Here is an 18,712-nt window from a genome sequence, read left to right on the forward strand (position 1 = left end):
TATTGCTCCCCTTCATCCCCCCCCCCCACCCTCTCTCCCCTACTAATTTCCTTCCTCTGGCCACACAATCCACAATCCAAACCTGTCCCACACCTTCTGTTCTTATCTCTGGCCTTTGTTCCAACCATCTACATCTGGTGCGGCACATCTGGCCTTTGTTCCAACCATCTACATCTGGTGCGGCACAGTGGCGGTGTTACTGCTTCACAGCACCAGTTTCAATCCCGACCACAGTTGCTGTCCGTATGGAGTTTGTACGTTCTCCCCGTGACCACGTGGGTTTTCCCCGGGTGCTCTGGTTTCCTCCCACATTCCAAAGATGCACCGATTTGTCGGTTAATTGTCTTCTGCAAATTGCCCCTGGTGTGTAGGACGGAGCTAGTGTGTGGGTGATCATTGATTTGAGCGCTCGATGGGCTGAAAGGCCTGCTTCTATGCTGTTTCTAAACTAACCTGCCCGTCAAAAACCACCCTCACCTATGTCGACTTATTACCTTCCATGCTTTCTGCATCTTCCCATTTCCAGATTTCTCTCACCCCCCACAATCGAAACGTCGCCTATCCCTTTTCTCCAGAGGTCCTGCCTGACCCGCTGAGTTACTCCAGCACTTTGTATCTCATTTTTGTAATAAGCACCACATCAGCTCAGATATCTTCCCATTAAAGATGGTAAATACCATGAAAGGTTAACGTCTGATTAATTCTGCAGCGCACAGATTCAATCCTAGCAAGTTGGCTGAGGAGTTGAATTACCTCTGTAAACCCATTGTTACTAAAACACACCTGACATACCTAAAAGATAAGTCACACATTCCTTTACAGATACGACATTCAGTGCTAAACAGAAACCCATTGATATCTAATAACCCCTCCTCTGGTTAACTGGTGGCATTCATGCTCCCTCATCAATAATTATATTAGAGTCATGGAACCAGCACCGAAGCAGACCCTTCAGCCCTCCATGTCCATGCCGACCATCAAATCTATTCTGCTCCCATTTGCCAGCACTTGTCTGTAGCGTACTATATCTTGGCAACTAACTTCTTGTAGTGTGTAATAAGAACTAAAAATAAAACACTTCACTAGTTCACTAGTTTTAGGAGTAGAATTAGGCCATTCGGCCCACTCTGCCATTCAATCATGGCTGATCTCTGCCTCCTAATCCCATTTCCCTGCCTTCTCCCCATAACCTTTGACACCCATTCTAATCAAGAATTTGTCTATTTCTGCTATAAAAATATCCACTGGCTTGGCCTCCACAGCCCTCCGTGGCAATGAGTTCCACAGATTAACTACCCTCTGACTAAAGAAATTCCTCCTCACCTCCCGTCTAAAAGAGTGCTCGTTAATTCTGAGGATATGACCTCTGGTCCTAAGCTCCCACTAGTGGAGACATCCTTTCCACATCCACTCCATCTATGCCTTTCATCATTCTGTAATGAGGTCCCCCCTAAACCTTCTAAACTCCAGTGAGTACAGGCCCAGTTCTGTCAAACGCTCATCATATGCTAACCCACTCATTCCTGGAATCATTCTTGTAAGCCTCCTCTGGGCCCTCTCCAGAGCCAGACTTGTAACACATGCTGTAGCTGCTTAGGACACAAATAGTGTCACTCAGAAGATGAATATTTACATTTTAAAGTGTTGGTGAGAAGACCATGATGAGACCATGGCTGGAAGATTGTGCACAGTTCTGGTCTTCATGCCTAAGGAAAGATATACTTGGCTTGGAGACAATGTAGTTTAGTTTTCGTTTAGTTTAGTTTAAAAAATGCAGCGCAGAAACAAGGCCTTTGGCCCAACGAGTTCTCGCCGACCAGCGATCACCTTGTACACTAGCACCATCCTTACACGCACGGGACAATTTACAATTTTACCAAGCCAATTAACCTACAAACTTATACGGCTTTGGAGTGTGGGAGGAAACTGGAGCACCTGGAGAAAACCCACGCAGGTCACGGGGAGAATGTACAAACTCCGTACATACAGCACCCGTAGTCAGGATTGAACCTGGGCCTCTGTCGCTGTAAGGCGGTAACTCTCACACTGCACCACCATGCTGATCTCCGACTTAGATTCATTAGATTGATTCCTGGATGAGGAAGCTGTCCCTTGGTGAGACGGAGACAGATGTTTGGAAGAATCCTGACCTCGGGTGCTGTCCGTGCAGAGTTTGTACATTGTCCCTGTGACTGTGTGGGTTTTCTCCGGGTGCCCTGGTTTCCCCTCACATTCTAAAGACTTGCAGGTTTATTCGTTAATTGGCTTCTGTAAAATGTCTCTGGTGTGTGTTGGATGAAAGTGTACGGGTGATCGATGGTCGGCGTGGACTCAGTTGGCCAAAGGTCCTGTTTCCTCACAGTAACTATAAACTAAACTGCAAGGCAATGACCATTATATCCCTAGATAGCAGGGGAATATAGGGCTCAGATAGGATGGTAGAAATTGAGCATCAGACTTACTACGAAGCTGGCTCAAGATGCTTCCTAAAAAAGATACTAAGTGCTGGAGTAACTCAGCGGGTCAGGCAGCATCTCTGGAGAAAAGAGTGGGTGACATTTCGGGTTGAGACCCTTCTGCAGTCTCTAGTCTGAAGACTCCAGTCTCAAACTCCAATAGTGTATGACAGGAATATACAGAAATAGAAAAAAATAATCTAGGAAGGTTAAAGACATGCTCTTGTACTGAAATTAGGAGAGCATGGATAGGTGACGTTTCGGGTTGGGACACTCCTTCAGACTTTTCTGTTGTAAACCAGCATTTGCAGTTCCTTGTTTCTCTCATGAGGCTTCCTATTGCTTCACATGTCCTTGTACTCAACCTTGCTGTTGCTTGACAGAATTATTCACCAGGATGGTTATTCCCGGGAGGAGTGTCTGGAGTTCATCACCATTATCTACAGCAACATCCTGCAGTCCATGATGGCCATCGTCAAGGCAATGACCACCATGAGCATCGGCTACGGAGACAGTGGCAGACAGGTTAGTGGAGTCAGTAAAGGGGTTGCACCATCAGGCCTTCAGCGGATAGATCATGTGACCATCTATCCGTTGTCATCGTCTCTGGGCAAAGGGTCAATCGATCGCAGTATTGACCGTATGTGGTTGTTAAATACATTTGCGGGTTTGCAGACAGACACAAAATGCTGGAGCAACTCAACGGGTCAGGCAGCAGCCCTGGAGAAAAGGAATAGGTGACGTTTCGGGCCGAGACCCTTCTTCGGACTGAGAGCCAGGGGAGAGGGAAATTAGAGGTATGAAAAGGCACAGAAAATATACAGAAGCCGGTATCGATGACCTAGGAAAGGTGGAGCTCACAATGGTCCATTGTTGGCTGTGGAAGAGGAGATAAAGAAGGGATATGAACAGTGAAACTAGCAGGACGACTAGGGTGGGGGAGGGGCGGAGAGAGAGGGGATGCCAGGGTTACTTGAAATCAATATTCATACCGCTGGGCTGTAAGCTGCCCAAGCAAAATATGTTCCTCTAATTTGTGAGTGGCCTCACTCTGTCAGTGGAGGAGGCTCAGGACAGAAAGGTCAGTATGGGAATGGCAAGGGTCGTTAAAATGTTTGACAACCGTGAGATCGCATAGTCCAAGGCGGACTGAGTGTAAGGGTTCAGCGAAACGATCATCCTGTCTGCTCTTGGTCTCACTGATATATAGGAGTCTACACTGAGACAACTGATACAGTAGATGAGGTTGGAGGAGGTACAAGTGAATGCGGCATTAGAGGTGGTCAGGCCTTGACACTTTCCTGCCTGTTCCCCATTACTGTTCATTCCCACGTGGCCCAGAATCTGTCTATCATTAAAATAACCCAGCATAACAACATTGGGACTATTAAACATTTATTAATTCATGTTTAGTTTAGAGATACAGCAAGTGTATTCTACACACTCTAGGAACAAATTAAAATTATAATGATGTCAAGCCAATTAACCTACAAACCTCAATGTCTTTGGCATGCAGGCGGAAACCAGAGCACCCGGAGAAAACTCACGCAGGTCACAGGGAGAACGTGCAAACTCCGTACAGACAGCACCCATAGTTAGGATCATAGAAAATATAGAAAATAAGGGGCAGGAGTAGGCCATTCGGCCCTTTGAGCCAGCACCATCATTCAATATGATCATGGCTGATCATCCAAAATCAGTCTCACGTTCCTGCTTTCTCCCCATATCCCTTGATTCTGTGAGCGCTAAGAGATAAATCTAACTCACTCTTGAAAACATCCAGTGAATTGGCCTCCACTGCCTTCTGCAGCAGAGAATTCTACAGATTCACAACTCTCTGGGTGAAAAAGGTTTTTCCTCATCTCAGTCCCAAATCTACAGATTGAACCTGGGTCTCTGACACTGTAAGGCAGCAACTCTTCCCCTGTCCCAGCGCACCATCCATGATGTGCACACACACATTAGTTTAGTTTATGTGATGTACACACTTTAGTTTATTGTCACATGTACTGAGGTACAGTGATAAACTTATATTGCATGCAACCAACTTTTGGCAAAGTCAGCATTTAACAGCATCTATCCCGATATCTTTGAATTGTGTGGAGCCCCACATAGGCCAGCCAATGATGACAGAGTTCCTTCTCTGAAGGGCATTGATGAACCAAATGGAGTTTTCATAGCACTTGACAACCTGAGGGGTAATTTTTTTTACACAAAGGGTGGAGGGTGTATGGAACAAGCTGCCAGAGGAGGTAGTTGAGGCAGGGACTATCGTTACATTTAAGAGACATTTGGGCAGGTACATGGATAGGACAGGTTTAGTGGGATATGGGCCAAGCACGGTCAGGTGGGACTAGTGTAGATGGCAACATGTTGGCTGGTTGGGTTGAGTGGCCATTTCCATGACTCCACGCCTCTAGGACTTACTGTATGTTGCCATTACTGGGAGTGACCATCTTTAAATTTCTAGATATCCTCAGCCACTTGAATTTAAATTCCCCATGGTGGGAATTGAACTCGCGTCCCAGGATAACAGTGCAAAACTCTGGCAGTCAGTAGAGTCATTCAACCACTGCTCTACCAAACCCCATTACTCGTAGTCTAATGAACAATGGTGTGGATGTTGGGTCAGTAAAGGTAGACAGATGCTGGGCCATGGGAGGATGAACAGTAATGGGGAACTGGTGCACTCACCTGCTTTACAACATAGAGCACATTATAATGTAAGGAGGAACTGCAGATGTACCGTAGATAGACTCAACATGCTGGAGTAACTCAGCGGGTCCTCAGCACCTCTGGAGAAAAGGAATAGTCTGAAGAAGGGTCTCGACACAAAACGTTACCTCTTCATTTTCTCCAGGGATGCTCGTCAGAGGCAGTTACCTAAAGATTCACGTACAGCCAACGCTTGTAACTCTCTCTCTCTCTCTCTCTCTCTCTCTCGGCAGGACGACTCACGCAAGCTGATACATCTCGCGGATACCCTTGATGAGGGCTCCATGCCGAAGGAACTGTACGAGATTATCAGCCGCCTGTGGAAGGACTCCGGGATCCAGGCCTGCTTTGAACGCGCCTCAGAGTACCAGCTGAACGACTCCGCTGGATAGTAGGTGGCTCCCTCTCTGTCTCGTCGGGGCAGTGGGTCTGAACGTCAGAGGAACTAACTTGACCGATTGTTGGAGTAGAACGGTGGATTCAAAACAGTTTAGGTTTAGTTTAGAGATGCAACTCTTATCCCATTGTTGCCAATTGTGTCTTCACCAGCCCATATATATCTTGGCATTTCTCCCCCACATACTCTATGTACCACCCAGGGCCGGTTTTAAGCCGATTTGACCGATTGCTCCCAATTGGGCCCCGCGCCTAGGGGGGCCCCGCACTAATGTTCCGTACTTCGTATGGAAATACGAATTCTCTTTGTTAACTAAAGTTTTTTTTAATTCGCCATCCGGATTTTTTTTTTAAACGAACATGTATAACCAAAGATCTTCTAGCAGAGCTCCACTATAGGATCTTTGTGTATAACAACCGCTGCACGGCCATCAGACACAAACGATGTGTTAACTAGTACTGTTAGCACTTCTTATCAGCAAGTACTTAACTCGTTGTTATACAACATGTCATCAATGCATCCATCCGCCTTCCTCAGTAAATGTTATTGTGTTTTGAACAAGTATTAATAACGTCGTGTTCCTTTGAATAAAATTCACACGGCGTCATTAATACTTGTTTAAAACACAATTACATGTAGATGTAATGTAGATCGATGACACGTTGAGAATTTCTTTAAACTCACCATCATGAGTGAGGGCCCCGGAGCGCGAGAAGGGGCTTCTTCCTGGTGTGCAGGTTAGTCATTCACCTACCGACCCACGTTGTGTCTCTTTGTGTTTTGCTCTCTCCCTCCCTCTCTCCCTCTCCCGCTCCCCATCTCGTCTCTCTCTAGCTCTCTCACACTGTCGCCTCGGCATTCCCGGAGTCATTGACGTTTTGCGGTAGACAAAAATGCTGGAGAAACCCAGCGGGTGAGGCAGTCGCCCGGCCCGTTGTGTTCCTCCAGCACTCTGTGTTTTTTGTTTGGCTCTGAAGTTGAAGGTGGCTCAACGGGACGCGCAAGGGCTCTGGGGAGAGGGTTGCGTTTCTGGTCGAGACCTTTCTTCAGACAATCACAACTAATCTCATCGACGAGAGTTCAGTTTAGTCTGAAGAAGGGTCTTCTCTCTAAAGTCGCTGCGCTGCCTGTCCTGCAGAGTTACTCCAGCTTTATGTCTATCTTCAATTTCAGAGAAATACAATTTCTCACGGGGGGCTTATAACGTCTCTAAACCCCTCTGGGACCCTCTGAACACCTCTAAAACTCCTCTAGCCCCCCTATTTCCCTCTATTCCCCTCTAAACAATTGTAAACACACCTGAACCCATCTGAAGCCCTCTAAACATCTCTAAACCGTTTAAACCCCTCTAAACTAGGAGGCTGCAAGGTGACTTGGATAGGCTGGGTGAGTGGGCAAATGCATGGGAGATGCAGTATAATGTGGATAAATGTGAGGTTATCCACTTTGGTGGCAAAAACAGGAAAGTAGACTATTATCTGAATTGTGGTCGATTAGGAAAAGGGGAGATGCAACGAGATGCAACGAAAAATGCTCACGGCAGACCAAACGTGTTAAACAGAAATTGGTCAGATATTGAGCTTTACACAGTGAGAAATCATGTGAAATAAGCACTGAATTTAATTTTAAATGAATGTACCTGCATGTTATACTGTTTAGTTTGGAGATACCACCAGATAGTCTGGTTGATACAACCAGATTAGTTTGGAGATACAACCAGATTAGTTTGGAGATACAACCAGATTAGTTTGGAGATACAACCAGATTAGTTTGGAGATACAACCAGATAGTCTGGTTGATACAACCAGATCAGTTTGGAGATACAACCAGATAGTCCACTGAGTTCGCACCGACCAGCGATTTTTGTTACAGATTTGACAAATTTATTTGGCGGCCAATCAAACGCTGTCTCTAAGGGGGTTGCATCCAATCACCAACCAGCTTGCCTTAAAATTCCCGAAACTACACGAAATATAAACATACATAAATTTTTACTTTTCTAGAGTAGGGGCCCCGCCATCAGTTTTCTAATTGGGCCCCGCAATTCCTAGCACCGGCCCTGGTACCACCATCATTTTCTTTTCAATCTGCCTTGGTCAAAACCCCACCCCTACTACTGGGTGGTTAGTTCAGTGTAGTTTGGAGATAAAGTGTGCAAACAGGCCCTTCGGCCTATCTGCGCCGACCAGTTCTATCCTACACACTGGGGATATTTTACAGAAGCCAATTAACCTACAAACCTGCATGTCATTGGCGTGTGAGACGAAACCTGAGCCGCCTGGAAAAACCCACGCGAGTCACAGGGAGAACGTGCAAACTCCGTATAGACAGCACCCGAGGCCAGAATCAAACCCGGGTCTCCGGCAACTGTAAGGCAGCAAATCTACCGCTGCGCCAAATTGCTGCCTAGTTAGGTTTAGGTTTATTACTGCCAATGTACTGAGGTAGCATTGATTTTCATGCTATCCAAACAGATCACGTAACCTCTACAATCGCCCCCGCCCCCTTCCCTTTTCTTTCTCTCCTTTCCCCTTCACCGCCCCTTCCACCCTCACACCCCCCCCTTCCACCCCCCTCCCCTCCCCTGTGCCTCCATTGACTTGTACCTATTTCTTCCCCCCCCCCTACATCCCTTCCTCTTGATTCACACGTTGCAACTCTTCGTCATCAACGTCACACCTTCTGCCAACGCCATCTGCCTATCAAACTCCCCCCCCCTCCCCTCACCTGTATCCATGTATTAACTGCCACACTTCTCTTCTTCCAGCTTTCTTCCCCACCCCCACCCCTCACAATCAGTCTGAAGAAGGGTCCCGACCTGAAACGTCACCTATCCATGTTCTGCAGAGATGCTGCTTAACGCGCTGCGTGACATTGTGTCCTTTTCAGATATGCACTCAGTTCAAACTCAGGTACAATGAATAGAGCAAAGGGGAAGATACATTGTGCAGAACATAGTTCTCAGTATTGTAGTACATCAGTTCCTTAGACAAAGTCCAATGCCCACAATGGGGTAGAGGTGAATCGAACAGTACTCTCGCTTAGAACACCAGAGTGCCGGACAACCAGGAAAACCAGTCATTAATTCCCACGGGCATACAAAGTTTTCCTATGAAAATCCACCTCCACTCCCAAAGTTATTGGCCATTTAAGTGTTTTGAATGTGCAAGTTGCTGCATATTTTTGGACATTTAGGGATAATTTTTAGTCAATGAATGGCATAGTCAGACCATGCAAAATCTTTACTTTGTCCTTTATAGCTCAATGGCACCATCTCTTGGCGGCAACTAGTATTACAACATCAAACCTGTCTGAAGAAGGGTCTCGACCCGAAACGTCACCCATTCCTTCTCTACAAAGATGCTGCCTCACCCGCTGAGTTTCTCCAGCTTTTTGTGTCTACCTTCAATTTTATTCAGCATCTGCAGTTCTTTCTCACACACATATATAATCGAAGATAGACACTAAATACTGGAGTAACTCAGCAGGACAGGCAGCATCTCTGGAGAAGATGGATGGGTGATGTTTCAGGTCGAGACCCTTCTTCAGGCTATATATAATGTCATCTGCAAAGACCTGCGCACAGCACTTTACTTTAGACTTTATACTTTATAGATACAGCACAGAAACAGGTTTTTTGGCCCAGCGAATCCACACCGACCAGTGATCACCCCATACACTAACACTATCCTACACTCTAAATCGTACATTGTCACAGGAAGAACATACGAACTCCATACAGACAGCACCCACAGTGAGAATCAAACCCGGGTCTCTGGTGCTGTAAGGCTCTACTGCTGCACCACCGTACCAACCCACAAGATGTTACAAAGTGCTTTGTGATTATGTACTTTTCAAAATGCAATTCGTGTTGTAATATAGGAAATATGGCAGGCAAACTGTGCACAGCAAGTTGCCACATCCAACAATGCATCGCAGTCTAACAGTCTAATGATGATCATAAAACTGCAGATGCTGGAAACCCGAAATAAAAAGAGAACGAGCTGGAAAATCCCAGCAGCATCTGTGGAAAGGGAAACAAAGTTAACAATTTAGGTTGAAGATCTTCAGAAAAAAATTTCAGCATCCACAGTTTCTCAAAACCCAGGCAGTTTTGATATGCAACAAGTAGAATAAATCAAACTGCACAGATGACGTTTCGTAAACTCCAACAAGGGTGAATGAATCCATTTTAATGGTGTTAGTCGAGAAGAATATCGGCCTAAACACCAAGTCATTTCCAGACCTTTACAAATAATGCAGAGATCTTTAGCCTTCAATTGAGGAGCACCCAACCATTGATCGAACAGGTTACAAAGCACACCGTCTCTTCAACACCAGTGGCAGGGAATGGCCAAGATTACATGGGCAATCTGACATCCACCATCTGACAAAGGGTTAGGAGCCAAGATGACACCTTGGTAATAGAACCAAAATATATATATTCTTTATAAAGAACAGGAATGAATCAGATTTCTCATTCCTCCCCCAAAATATATCCACCGGGTGGCGCCGCGAGCGGCAGCCTCGCCAGCGGCTCGTGTGTTTATTTGACTTTTTTTTGTTCTTTTTAGTGTGTCTAAATGTATGTTTTAATGTTTTTCGGTATGTCTGATGTGGGTGGTGGGGAATGGGCGGGGGGGGGGAAATAGGGCAAAACCATTTTCAGTCACTTCCTTCAACGGAGATGCAACTTTTTTCCGTGTCGCATCTTCGTCCCCCTCGCGGCCTAACAACTGGTTTGGTGCGGCCTTCCCAGACCGGAGACTGACCCAGAGCTTCAAGCAGCAGGCACGGCGCGGACTTACCATCACGGAGCAGGCGATGGCATCCTTTGCCGAGGATCACCAGTGTTGGAGCACCGACCGCGGGTGCCTGTGGACATTAATATCGTGAAGTCGCGGTCTCCAGTAAGAAGCGGCCGTTTCGGGAACTCCGACGAGAGGGCCTGAACATCTGTAGCGGCGACAGCGGAGGGTTCAAGGCCCCGACCACGGGTGAACAAAGGAGGAAGATGACTGAACTTTATTGCCTTCCATCAAAGTGAAGAATGTTGATTCCACTGTGGTGGATGTTTATGTTAAATTATATTGTGTATTCTGCTCTTTTTACTTGTATGGCTGTAAGGTAACTCAAATATCACTGTACCAGGGTGCCAGAAATACTCAGGAGGTCAGGCAGCATCTGTGGAGAAAGAAGCGGGTTAATATAACAGTTCTATGGGTATTTTATCCAATCTTGGCAAGTTCAGAGATAAAGCTTCAAATTATAGATAGAGACAAAGATTCGGAGAATAAAAGGGCAGAACTGTAAACTGTAAAAGGGGAAGGAATTGACAACATGGTAGTCAATGTAGGAAGAGGTGGCTCAAGAGGAGATGTAATTAGAAACAGAGACCAGAAACTGGTCAAAAACATTGGATCAGGAAGGCAGTAACATGTCAAGTCAGATATGAGTGCAGCTTTGATGAGCTTTGTAGGGGGGGACTGAGGAAAAAGATTGTGTTCATAAGTTCTAAGAGCAAAATAGGCCATTCGGCCCATCAAGTCAACTCTGCCATTCAATCATGGCTGATCTATCAAGGCAAATCAGAGTGGGCTGGAGAATTAAAGAAGTGAAACTGAGGATCGCTCTTGCAGACTGAAGGGAAGTATGCTGCAAACCCGTCTGTGATTGTTTTCCTCCAGTTGATAGACTATAGACAATAGGTGCAGGAGTAGACCATTCGGCCCTTCAAGCCAGCACTGTGATCATGGCTGATCATCCGCGATCAGTACCCCGTTCCTGCCTTCTCCCCATATCCCCTGACTCCGCTATCTTTAAGAGCCCTATCTAACTCGCACTTGAAAGTATCCAGAGAACCGGTCTCCACAGAATTCCACAGACTCACAACTCTCTGTGTGAAAAAATGTTTCCTCATCTCCGTTCTAAATGGCTTACTCCTTATTCTTAAACTGTGGCCCCTGGTTCTGGACTCCCCCAACATCGGGAACATGTTTCCTGCCTCTAGCATGTCGAAACCCTTAATAATCTTATATGTTTCAATAAGATTCCCTCTCATCCTTCTAAACTCCAGAGTATACAAGCCCATCCGCTCCATTCTCTCAGCACATGACAGTCCCGCCATCCCGGGAATTAACCTGGTGAACCTACGCTGCACTCCCTCAATAGTGGAGAATGAGCTGAGAGCAGGTCATTGACCAGAAAGCACAAGTGGTTCACTGGTGCAGCCAGGGAGATAGTAGAGTAGGAAGGGAAATGCCAGGTACAGCTTTGTCTTTTCTGCAGAAACATTGACAGGTAACACGATGGCCGTTCACTGACTCCTCACCCAATGCTTTTCATTTGACTGCTTCAGTTACCTCAATGACCTGGACCGCGTTGTCCAGCAAGGCTACCTCCCCACCGAGCAGGACGTGCTGCGCTCACGAGTGAAGACTACCGGCATCATTGAGACCCAGTTCGGATTGAAAGATCTCAACTTCAGGTACTGGTAATGGGTTATCAAGGGGCCACCAGGTATACATCCACACCACACACAGTGTCAGTCTACCAGTAGGGAGAGTCATAGTCAACTTGGCCACGCTGACCAACATGCCCCATCTACATTAGTCCCACCTGCCTGTGTTTGGCCCACATCCCTCTAAATCTTTCCTATCCATGTATCAGTCCAAATGTTGCTTAAACGTTGCGATAGTACCTGCCTCCGCTATCTCCTCTGGCAGTTTGTTCCACATACCCGCCACCCTTTGTGTGAAAAAGTTACCCCTCGGGCTCCTATTAAATCTGTCCCTTCTCACTTTAAATCTATGTTTTCCGGTTCTCGATTCTCCTACTCTGGACAAGAAGATTCTATTCGTTGGAGTGCCGGAGACAGAGGTGGCAAAATCATGAGAGGAATAGATTGGATAAATGCACAGAGTCTTTTGTCCAGAGTCCAGAGTCCGAGCCTGCTCAACCTCTCCCTATAGCTCAGGCCCTCGAGCCCTAGCAACATCCTCGTAGATCCTATCGACCACATCTAGTTGTCCTTCATCTCCTTCCTCTCCCTCCCCAGGATGTTTGATGTTGGGGGACAACGTTCCGAGCGTAAGAAATGGATCCACTGCTTCGAAGGCGTCACGTGCATCATCTTCATCGCTGCGCTCAGCGCCTACGACATGGTCCTGGTGGAGGACGATGAAGTGGTAAGTGGGTGGGAAGACAGAAGGGGACCCCCACGCAACCCATCCACCACTGAGTGGAGGAGGAGGTGGAGGTGGAGCCTCCTCCTCAAGCACCAATGCCTAAACCATCCCTGCTCCAGTACCACTGCTGACTGTGACAATGGGGGTGGCACAGTGGCGCAGCGGTAGAGTTGCTGCCTTACGGTGCCATACACCTGGGTTCCATCCTGACTACGGGTACTGTCTGTAAGGAGTTTGTACCTTCTCCCCATACCTGCATGGGTTTTCTCTGGGATCTCCAGTTTCCTCCCACACTCCAGTTTCCTCCCAGGTTTGTAGGTTAATTGGCTTGGTATAATTGTAAATTGTCCCGAATGTGTGTGTGTGTGTGTGTGTGTTGGATAGTGTAAGTGTGCGGGGATCGCTAGCTGGAGCAGACTCCATCGGCCGAAGAGCCTGTTTCCACGCTGTATCTCTAAACTAAACTAACCTAACCATCCCTGCTCCAGTACCACCGGAGACCATAACAATGGTGGCGCGATGGTGGTGCAGCGGTAGAGTTGCTGTCTTACAGCGACAGAGACCCGAGTTCGATCCTAACCATGGGTACTGTCTGAAAGGAGTCTGCACGTTCTCCTTGAGACCGCGTGCTCGGGTTTCCTCCCACATTCCAATGACGCAGGTTTGTAAGTTAATTGGCTTCTGTAAATTGTCCCTATTGTGTAGGACAGAACTAGTGTGAACGGGTGAACGCTGGTCGGCGCGGCCCCAGTGGGCTGAAGGGCTGCTTCCACGCTGTATCTCTAATCTAAACAAAATCCCATCACCTCATAACGTCTGGGTTTACCGGAGCAGATGGCAATTAACAGAGTTCATACCACATCATCACTACCTACAGTACTTTAGGCACGAGATGGTGAGATAATGTTAGCCCCAGTAAACACTCTAGAGTCAAGAGTATTTTATTGTCATAGGTCCCGAGACGGAACAATAAAATTCTTACTTGCAGCAGCACAACAGATATGTAAACATAGGACTCCGTAAACAATATAAACAACGACAAAAATAAGTTTGGTGTATATAAATTAAAAAGCGAAAAATAGTACACAAACACAGTGCCCCCCAAGTCTATGTAGTTCGGAGTTTAGTTGGAGGGCGTGGTGTTTATAACGCCCCTGTCCCACTTAGGAAACCTGAACAAAAACCTCTGGAGACTTTGCGCCCCACCCAAGGTTTCCATGCGGTTCCCGGAGGTTGCAGGTGGTTGCCGGAGGTTGCAGGTAGTGGAAGCAGGTAGGGAGACTGACAAAAACCTCCGGGAACCGCATGGAAACCTTGGGTGGGGCACAAAGTCTCCAGAGGTTTCCGTTAAGGTTTCCTAAGTGGGACAGGGGCATAACAGCCTGATGGCTGTAGGGAAGACGCTACTTGCTCCTGAACCTGGACGTTACAGTTTTCAGGCTCCTACACCTTCTTCCTGATGTCAGGGGTGAAATGAGAGTGTGGCCAGGGTGGTGTGGGCCTCTGGCTGCCTTTTTGGAGGCAGCGACTCCTGTAGATCCCTTCGATGGTGCATCTGGCAGAGGCATCAGTAAAATGCACCGCCATTCACATTCCATACTTAGTGAGATCATTTAGGATGAGAAGGTTCATACATCGAGGAATAGTCCCAGACAACACCGCTCCTGACACCCACCAACAACTGACAGCCCCTCCATCTCCTCCATCCCCATCCCAGCAAGCAATTCATTCACAAATTCAAATCGTAAATAACTTCAAACACAAAATACAATTCTTTCACCACTGAAAATGAAGGCCACAGTTCTTGGAAATGCCACCAATTGCTTCAAAGATTCAGATAATTGACCCAAGCAGCTTCTGGTATAACTGCCCGAAGGCTTGTAGGAGATCCAATTCAATTTTTCTAAAATAAAAATTCAGTTCCGCATTACTACCTATTACAAAGGGGACAACCTCCAAAGACATACTCATTTTACCTCCCCTTGTACAATTATTGCCAACCATGACTTCAGCTTACCTCGAGCACTGCTACTGGAACTGCTTCCCTGCTATCAGCCGCCACCTCACAGTACCAGGGACACAGGTTCGACCCTGACCTCGGGTGCTATCTGTGTGGAGTTTGTACATTCTTCCTGTGACTGTGTGGGCTTTGTACAGGTGCTCCGGTTTCCTCCCACGCTCCACAGACGTTTAGGTTTGTACGTTCATTGCCTTCTGTAAATTGTAAAGGTTTTTTCAATAGCAATATGTTTTATTTCTGCAGGTTAAAAATACTAAAGGCTGCATATTTAATTGTTTTATGGACTACCAAAACTTTTCTAGTTGTGTTTTGCAATGGCATCTTTTTATCCGCCCCCAGTCTTTTCCTTTCACTGTCTTGTAAATATTATATGTGGTTTGTGTTATTTATGTGTCATTTATGTACATGTTTTGTGTGTTGTCTGAGGCTACCTCTCTATGATGATGCTGCAAGCAACATTTTCATTGTACCTGTACCTCACTGTACTTGGTATACAACAAAAAAATGGGCTTTTCTTGGTATCACAACTAATGATTTGAAATTCAATTATCAATTATTATTTACCAATCCCACTCTCTCAACGGCAGAACCGCATGCATGAGAGCTTACATCTCTTCAACAGCATCTGTAACCATCGCTACTTCATCGCAACCTCCATCGTCCTCTTCCTCAACAAGAAGGATGTGTTCCAGGAAAAGATCCGGAAGACCCATCTGAGCATCTGCTTCCCGGACTATGACGGTAAGTTCAGGCACCGTTGTTCCTCCCTTCCTCGTGGCACCTTTTCCACAGTATTCCCACTCGGTTCCCACTTGTTCAGGGAGTAACATGAAACCAGAAGACCATAAGACATAGGAGCAGATTTAGGTCATCCGCCATCCAATCAAGGCAGATCTATATTTCCCTCTCAACACCATTCTCCTGCCATCTCTTCGTAACCTTTAACGCCCTTCCTAAGCAGGAACCTATCGATCTCCACTTTCAAAATACCCAAGGCCTCCACAGCTGTCTGTGGCAATGAATTCCACACGTTCACCATCCTCTGGCTAAAGAAATTCCTCCTCATGTCCATTCTAAAAGGTTGGTCCTTTTATTCTGAAGCTGCGCACTCCAGTTCTAGACTCTCCCATTACTGGGAACATCCTTCCCATCTTCTCTCTATCTAGCCTTTCATTATTCGTCAGGTTTCAATGAGATTACCCCTCAACCTTCTAAACTCCAGTGAGTACAAGCCCAGAGCTTTTAAGGACTCCTCATACGTTAACAGAACCATCCTCAAAATCAGTCTCGTAAACCTCCTCCGGGCCCTCTCCACTGGTAGCAAATCCTTCCTCAGATATGGTGATAAAAATTGCTCACAATATTCCAAATGTGGCCTCACCAGCGCCGTATAAAGCCTCAACATTACACCCTTGCTCTTATAGTCTTGTCCCCTCAAAGTGAATGCTGGCTTGCATTTGCCTACCTTCCTGCGGATTCAACCTGCAAACAGCTAGGTCCAGCACTAACTGGGCACACACACATAATTTCATCCAAACTTTAAAGCTCCACCACAGTTATAACAATGGCACTGCATTTATTGTTAACAGATCATCTGTAAGTTTTCATGCTTGATCTGCTATCTTTATTTCACTAATAAAACAAATGCTCAGCTGTTGGGAAAAAAACAATATTCTGCACCCATTTCCAGTCTATGAGAAATTACCTCCATAAGTTTGTCAATGGTTCCTCTCTCATCTCTGAGTCAGAAGATTCGAGTGGTTTCAAAGCTTTGTCCAGAGTACAGAATCTAGACTGATGCACATTGCCGCCAGTTGAGTGGGGTGTTTAACTGCTGCCTTATCCCCCTCTCAGTTGAAGATTAAATGTCCCACTGCAATATCACGAGCGACGGTGGAGTTATCCCTGGTGCTCCAGCAAGTGGCGCAGCGGTAGAGTTGCTTCCTTACAGCGCTTTCAGCAAGCGCTTGCAGAGACCCGGGTTTGATCCCGACCTCGGGTGCTGTCTGTACGGACTTTGTACGTTCTCCCCATGACTGCGTGGGTTTTCTCAGAGATCGTCGGTTTCCTCCCACACACCAAAGGCATACAGATTTGTAGGTTAATTTGCTTGGTATAAGTGTAAATTGTCCCTAGTGTGTTTGGGGAATTGCTGGGGGGCACAGACTCGGTGGGCCGGAGGGCCTGGTTCCGTGCTGTATCTCTAAACTGAACTAAACTAAAGTGTTTACAACTAAAGTGTTACCAACATTATCCCAAGATTAGGGCGGCACAGTAGCATAATGGTAGAGCTGCTACTTGAATTACACCCTTGTAATTAGTTATATTGTTGTATTGTTGTATATAGTTGTATTGTAACTTTACAGTGCCAGAAACCCAAGTTCAATCCTGATGAAAGTAGACAAAAAATGCTGGAGAAACTCAGTGGGTAAGGCAGCATCTGTGGAGAAAAGGATTAGGCGACGTTTCGTGTCGAGACCCTTCTCCAGACTGATGTTGGGGGGAGGGGTGGGAAAAAGAAAGGAAGAGGTGGAGACGGTAGGCTATGTGTGAGAGCTGGGAAGGGGGAGGGGGTGGGGAGTGAGGGAGAAAGCAAGGACTACCTGAAATTAGAGGTCGATGTTTATACAGCTGGGGTGTATCCTGACGACGGGTGCTGTCTGCGAGGAGTTTGTATGGTCCCCCTGTGACTGCGTGGGTTTTCTCCGGATTCCTCCCACACTCCAAACACGAACAGGTCTGTAGGTTAATTGGCTTCGGTAAAATTGTAAATTGTCCCAAGTTTGTTTGATAGTTTTAGTTGGTATTAGTGTACATGTGATCGCTGGTCAGCAAGGGCTCGGTGAACCAAAGGGCCTGTTTTCTTGCTGTATCTCTAAACTCTAAAGATTATCTGGATATTAATGTTGATGGGATCATGCTGTGCACAACTTAGTTGCAGCATAGTTGGACACACGATGGCAGTAACTATACTTCAGAGGTTTTGCATTAAAGCCCTTTGGGATATCCTTAGCATAAAAAGTGAGTTACAATTACAACCCTCTCTTTCTCCAATGCAAAGTTGTTGGAATATTTTGCAATCAACCTTTCCACTTTATAGTTTAGCTTAGAGATACAGCGCGGAAACAACCCACCGAGTCCACGCTGACCAGCGATCCCCGGACATCAACACTATCCTACACGCACGAGGGATAATTTACAAATGTACTGAAGCCAATTATCTTAGAAACCTGTCTCAATTGGAATGTGGGAGGAAACCGGAGCTCATGGAGAAAACCCACACAGGTCACAGGGAGAACGTACAAACTCCATACAGACGACACCTATAGTCAGGATCGAAGCCGGGTCTCTGGCGCTGCAAGTCAGCAACACTACAGCTGAGCCACCATGCCACTCTGCATTGTGTTGGTCAGGCTTATACTTGGAGTAGTGTATGATGTAAGATCTTGACCTGAAACCTTGACCTTCCCTGTGTCTCCACAAATGCTGCTTGATCCACTGAGTTCCTCAATAGTTTGCTTTCATTTTGGTCCGGTTATGTTCCTGGGCAAAGGCTAATCCCAAGATGTTCCCAGTGTTGGCAATCCTGTTGGAGATGGTCCTGACCTGGTTCCTGAATGTTGTCCTACATGATGCTTGCATGGCAGGCTCATTGTACAAGTTGTCAATGATAAATGTGAAATTGTGCCACCAGATCTTGTGTCTTCAAAATGGAAGGATAGTCCTTAATGATGCAACCCAAATATAATTGGGCCCAGGACACAATGTTAAGGAACTCCCGCGGTGATGTCCGGAGAACATCCAGGGCCATTGTCCTTTATTCCAACTATCATTCCAATCCACAGAGAGTTTCCTCATGTCTCCCAATGAGTTTCATTTTACTTGCGCTCCCACACAAGACAAATTTCAGGATCAGGATAGAGTCACAGTGTCACAC

The 18,712-nt window shown here is 46.4% G+C and overlaps 1 protein-coding gene across 1 annotated transcript in view; it reads left to right on the forward strand.

Annotated features, from left to right (window-relative positions):
- Window positions 1-18,712, forward strand: part of gnat1 (G protein subunit alpha transducin 1) — a 71,334-nt gene that overhangs the window by 48,433 nt on the left and 4,189 nt on the right. The window contains exons 3-7 of the mRNA XM_033037081.1: window positions 2,840-2,981; window positions 5,405-5,562; window positions 11,927-12,055; window positions 12,626-12,755; window positions 15,363-15,516. Of these exons, the coding sequence (XP_032892972.1) occupies window positions 2,840-2,981; window positions 5,405-5,562; window positions 11,927-12,055; window positions 12,626-12,755; window positions 15,363-15,516 (713 nt within the window). The remainder of the gene's footprint in view (window positions 1-2,839; window positions 2,982-5,404; window positions 5,563-11,926; window positions 12,056-12,625; window positions 12,756-15,362; window positions 15,517-18,712) is intronic.

This window comes from Amblyraja radiata, chromosome 18, assembly GCF_010909765.2.
Source record: "Amblyraja radiata isolate CabotCenter1 chromosome 18, sAmbRad1.1.pri, whole genome shotgun sequence".
Taxonomy (NCBI): Eukaryota; Metazoa; Chordata; class Chondrichthyes; order Rajiformes; family Rajidae; genus Amblyraja; species Amblyraja radiata.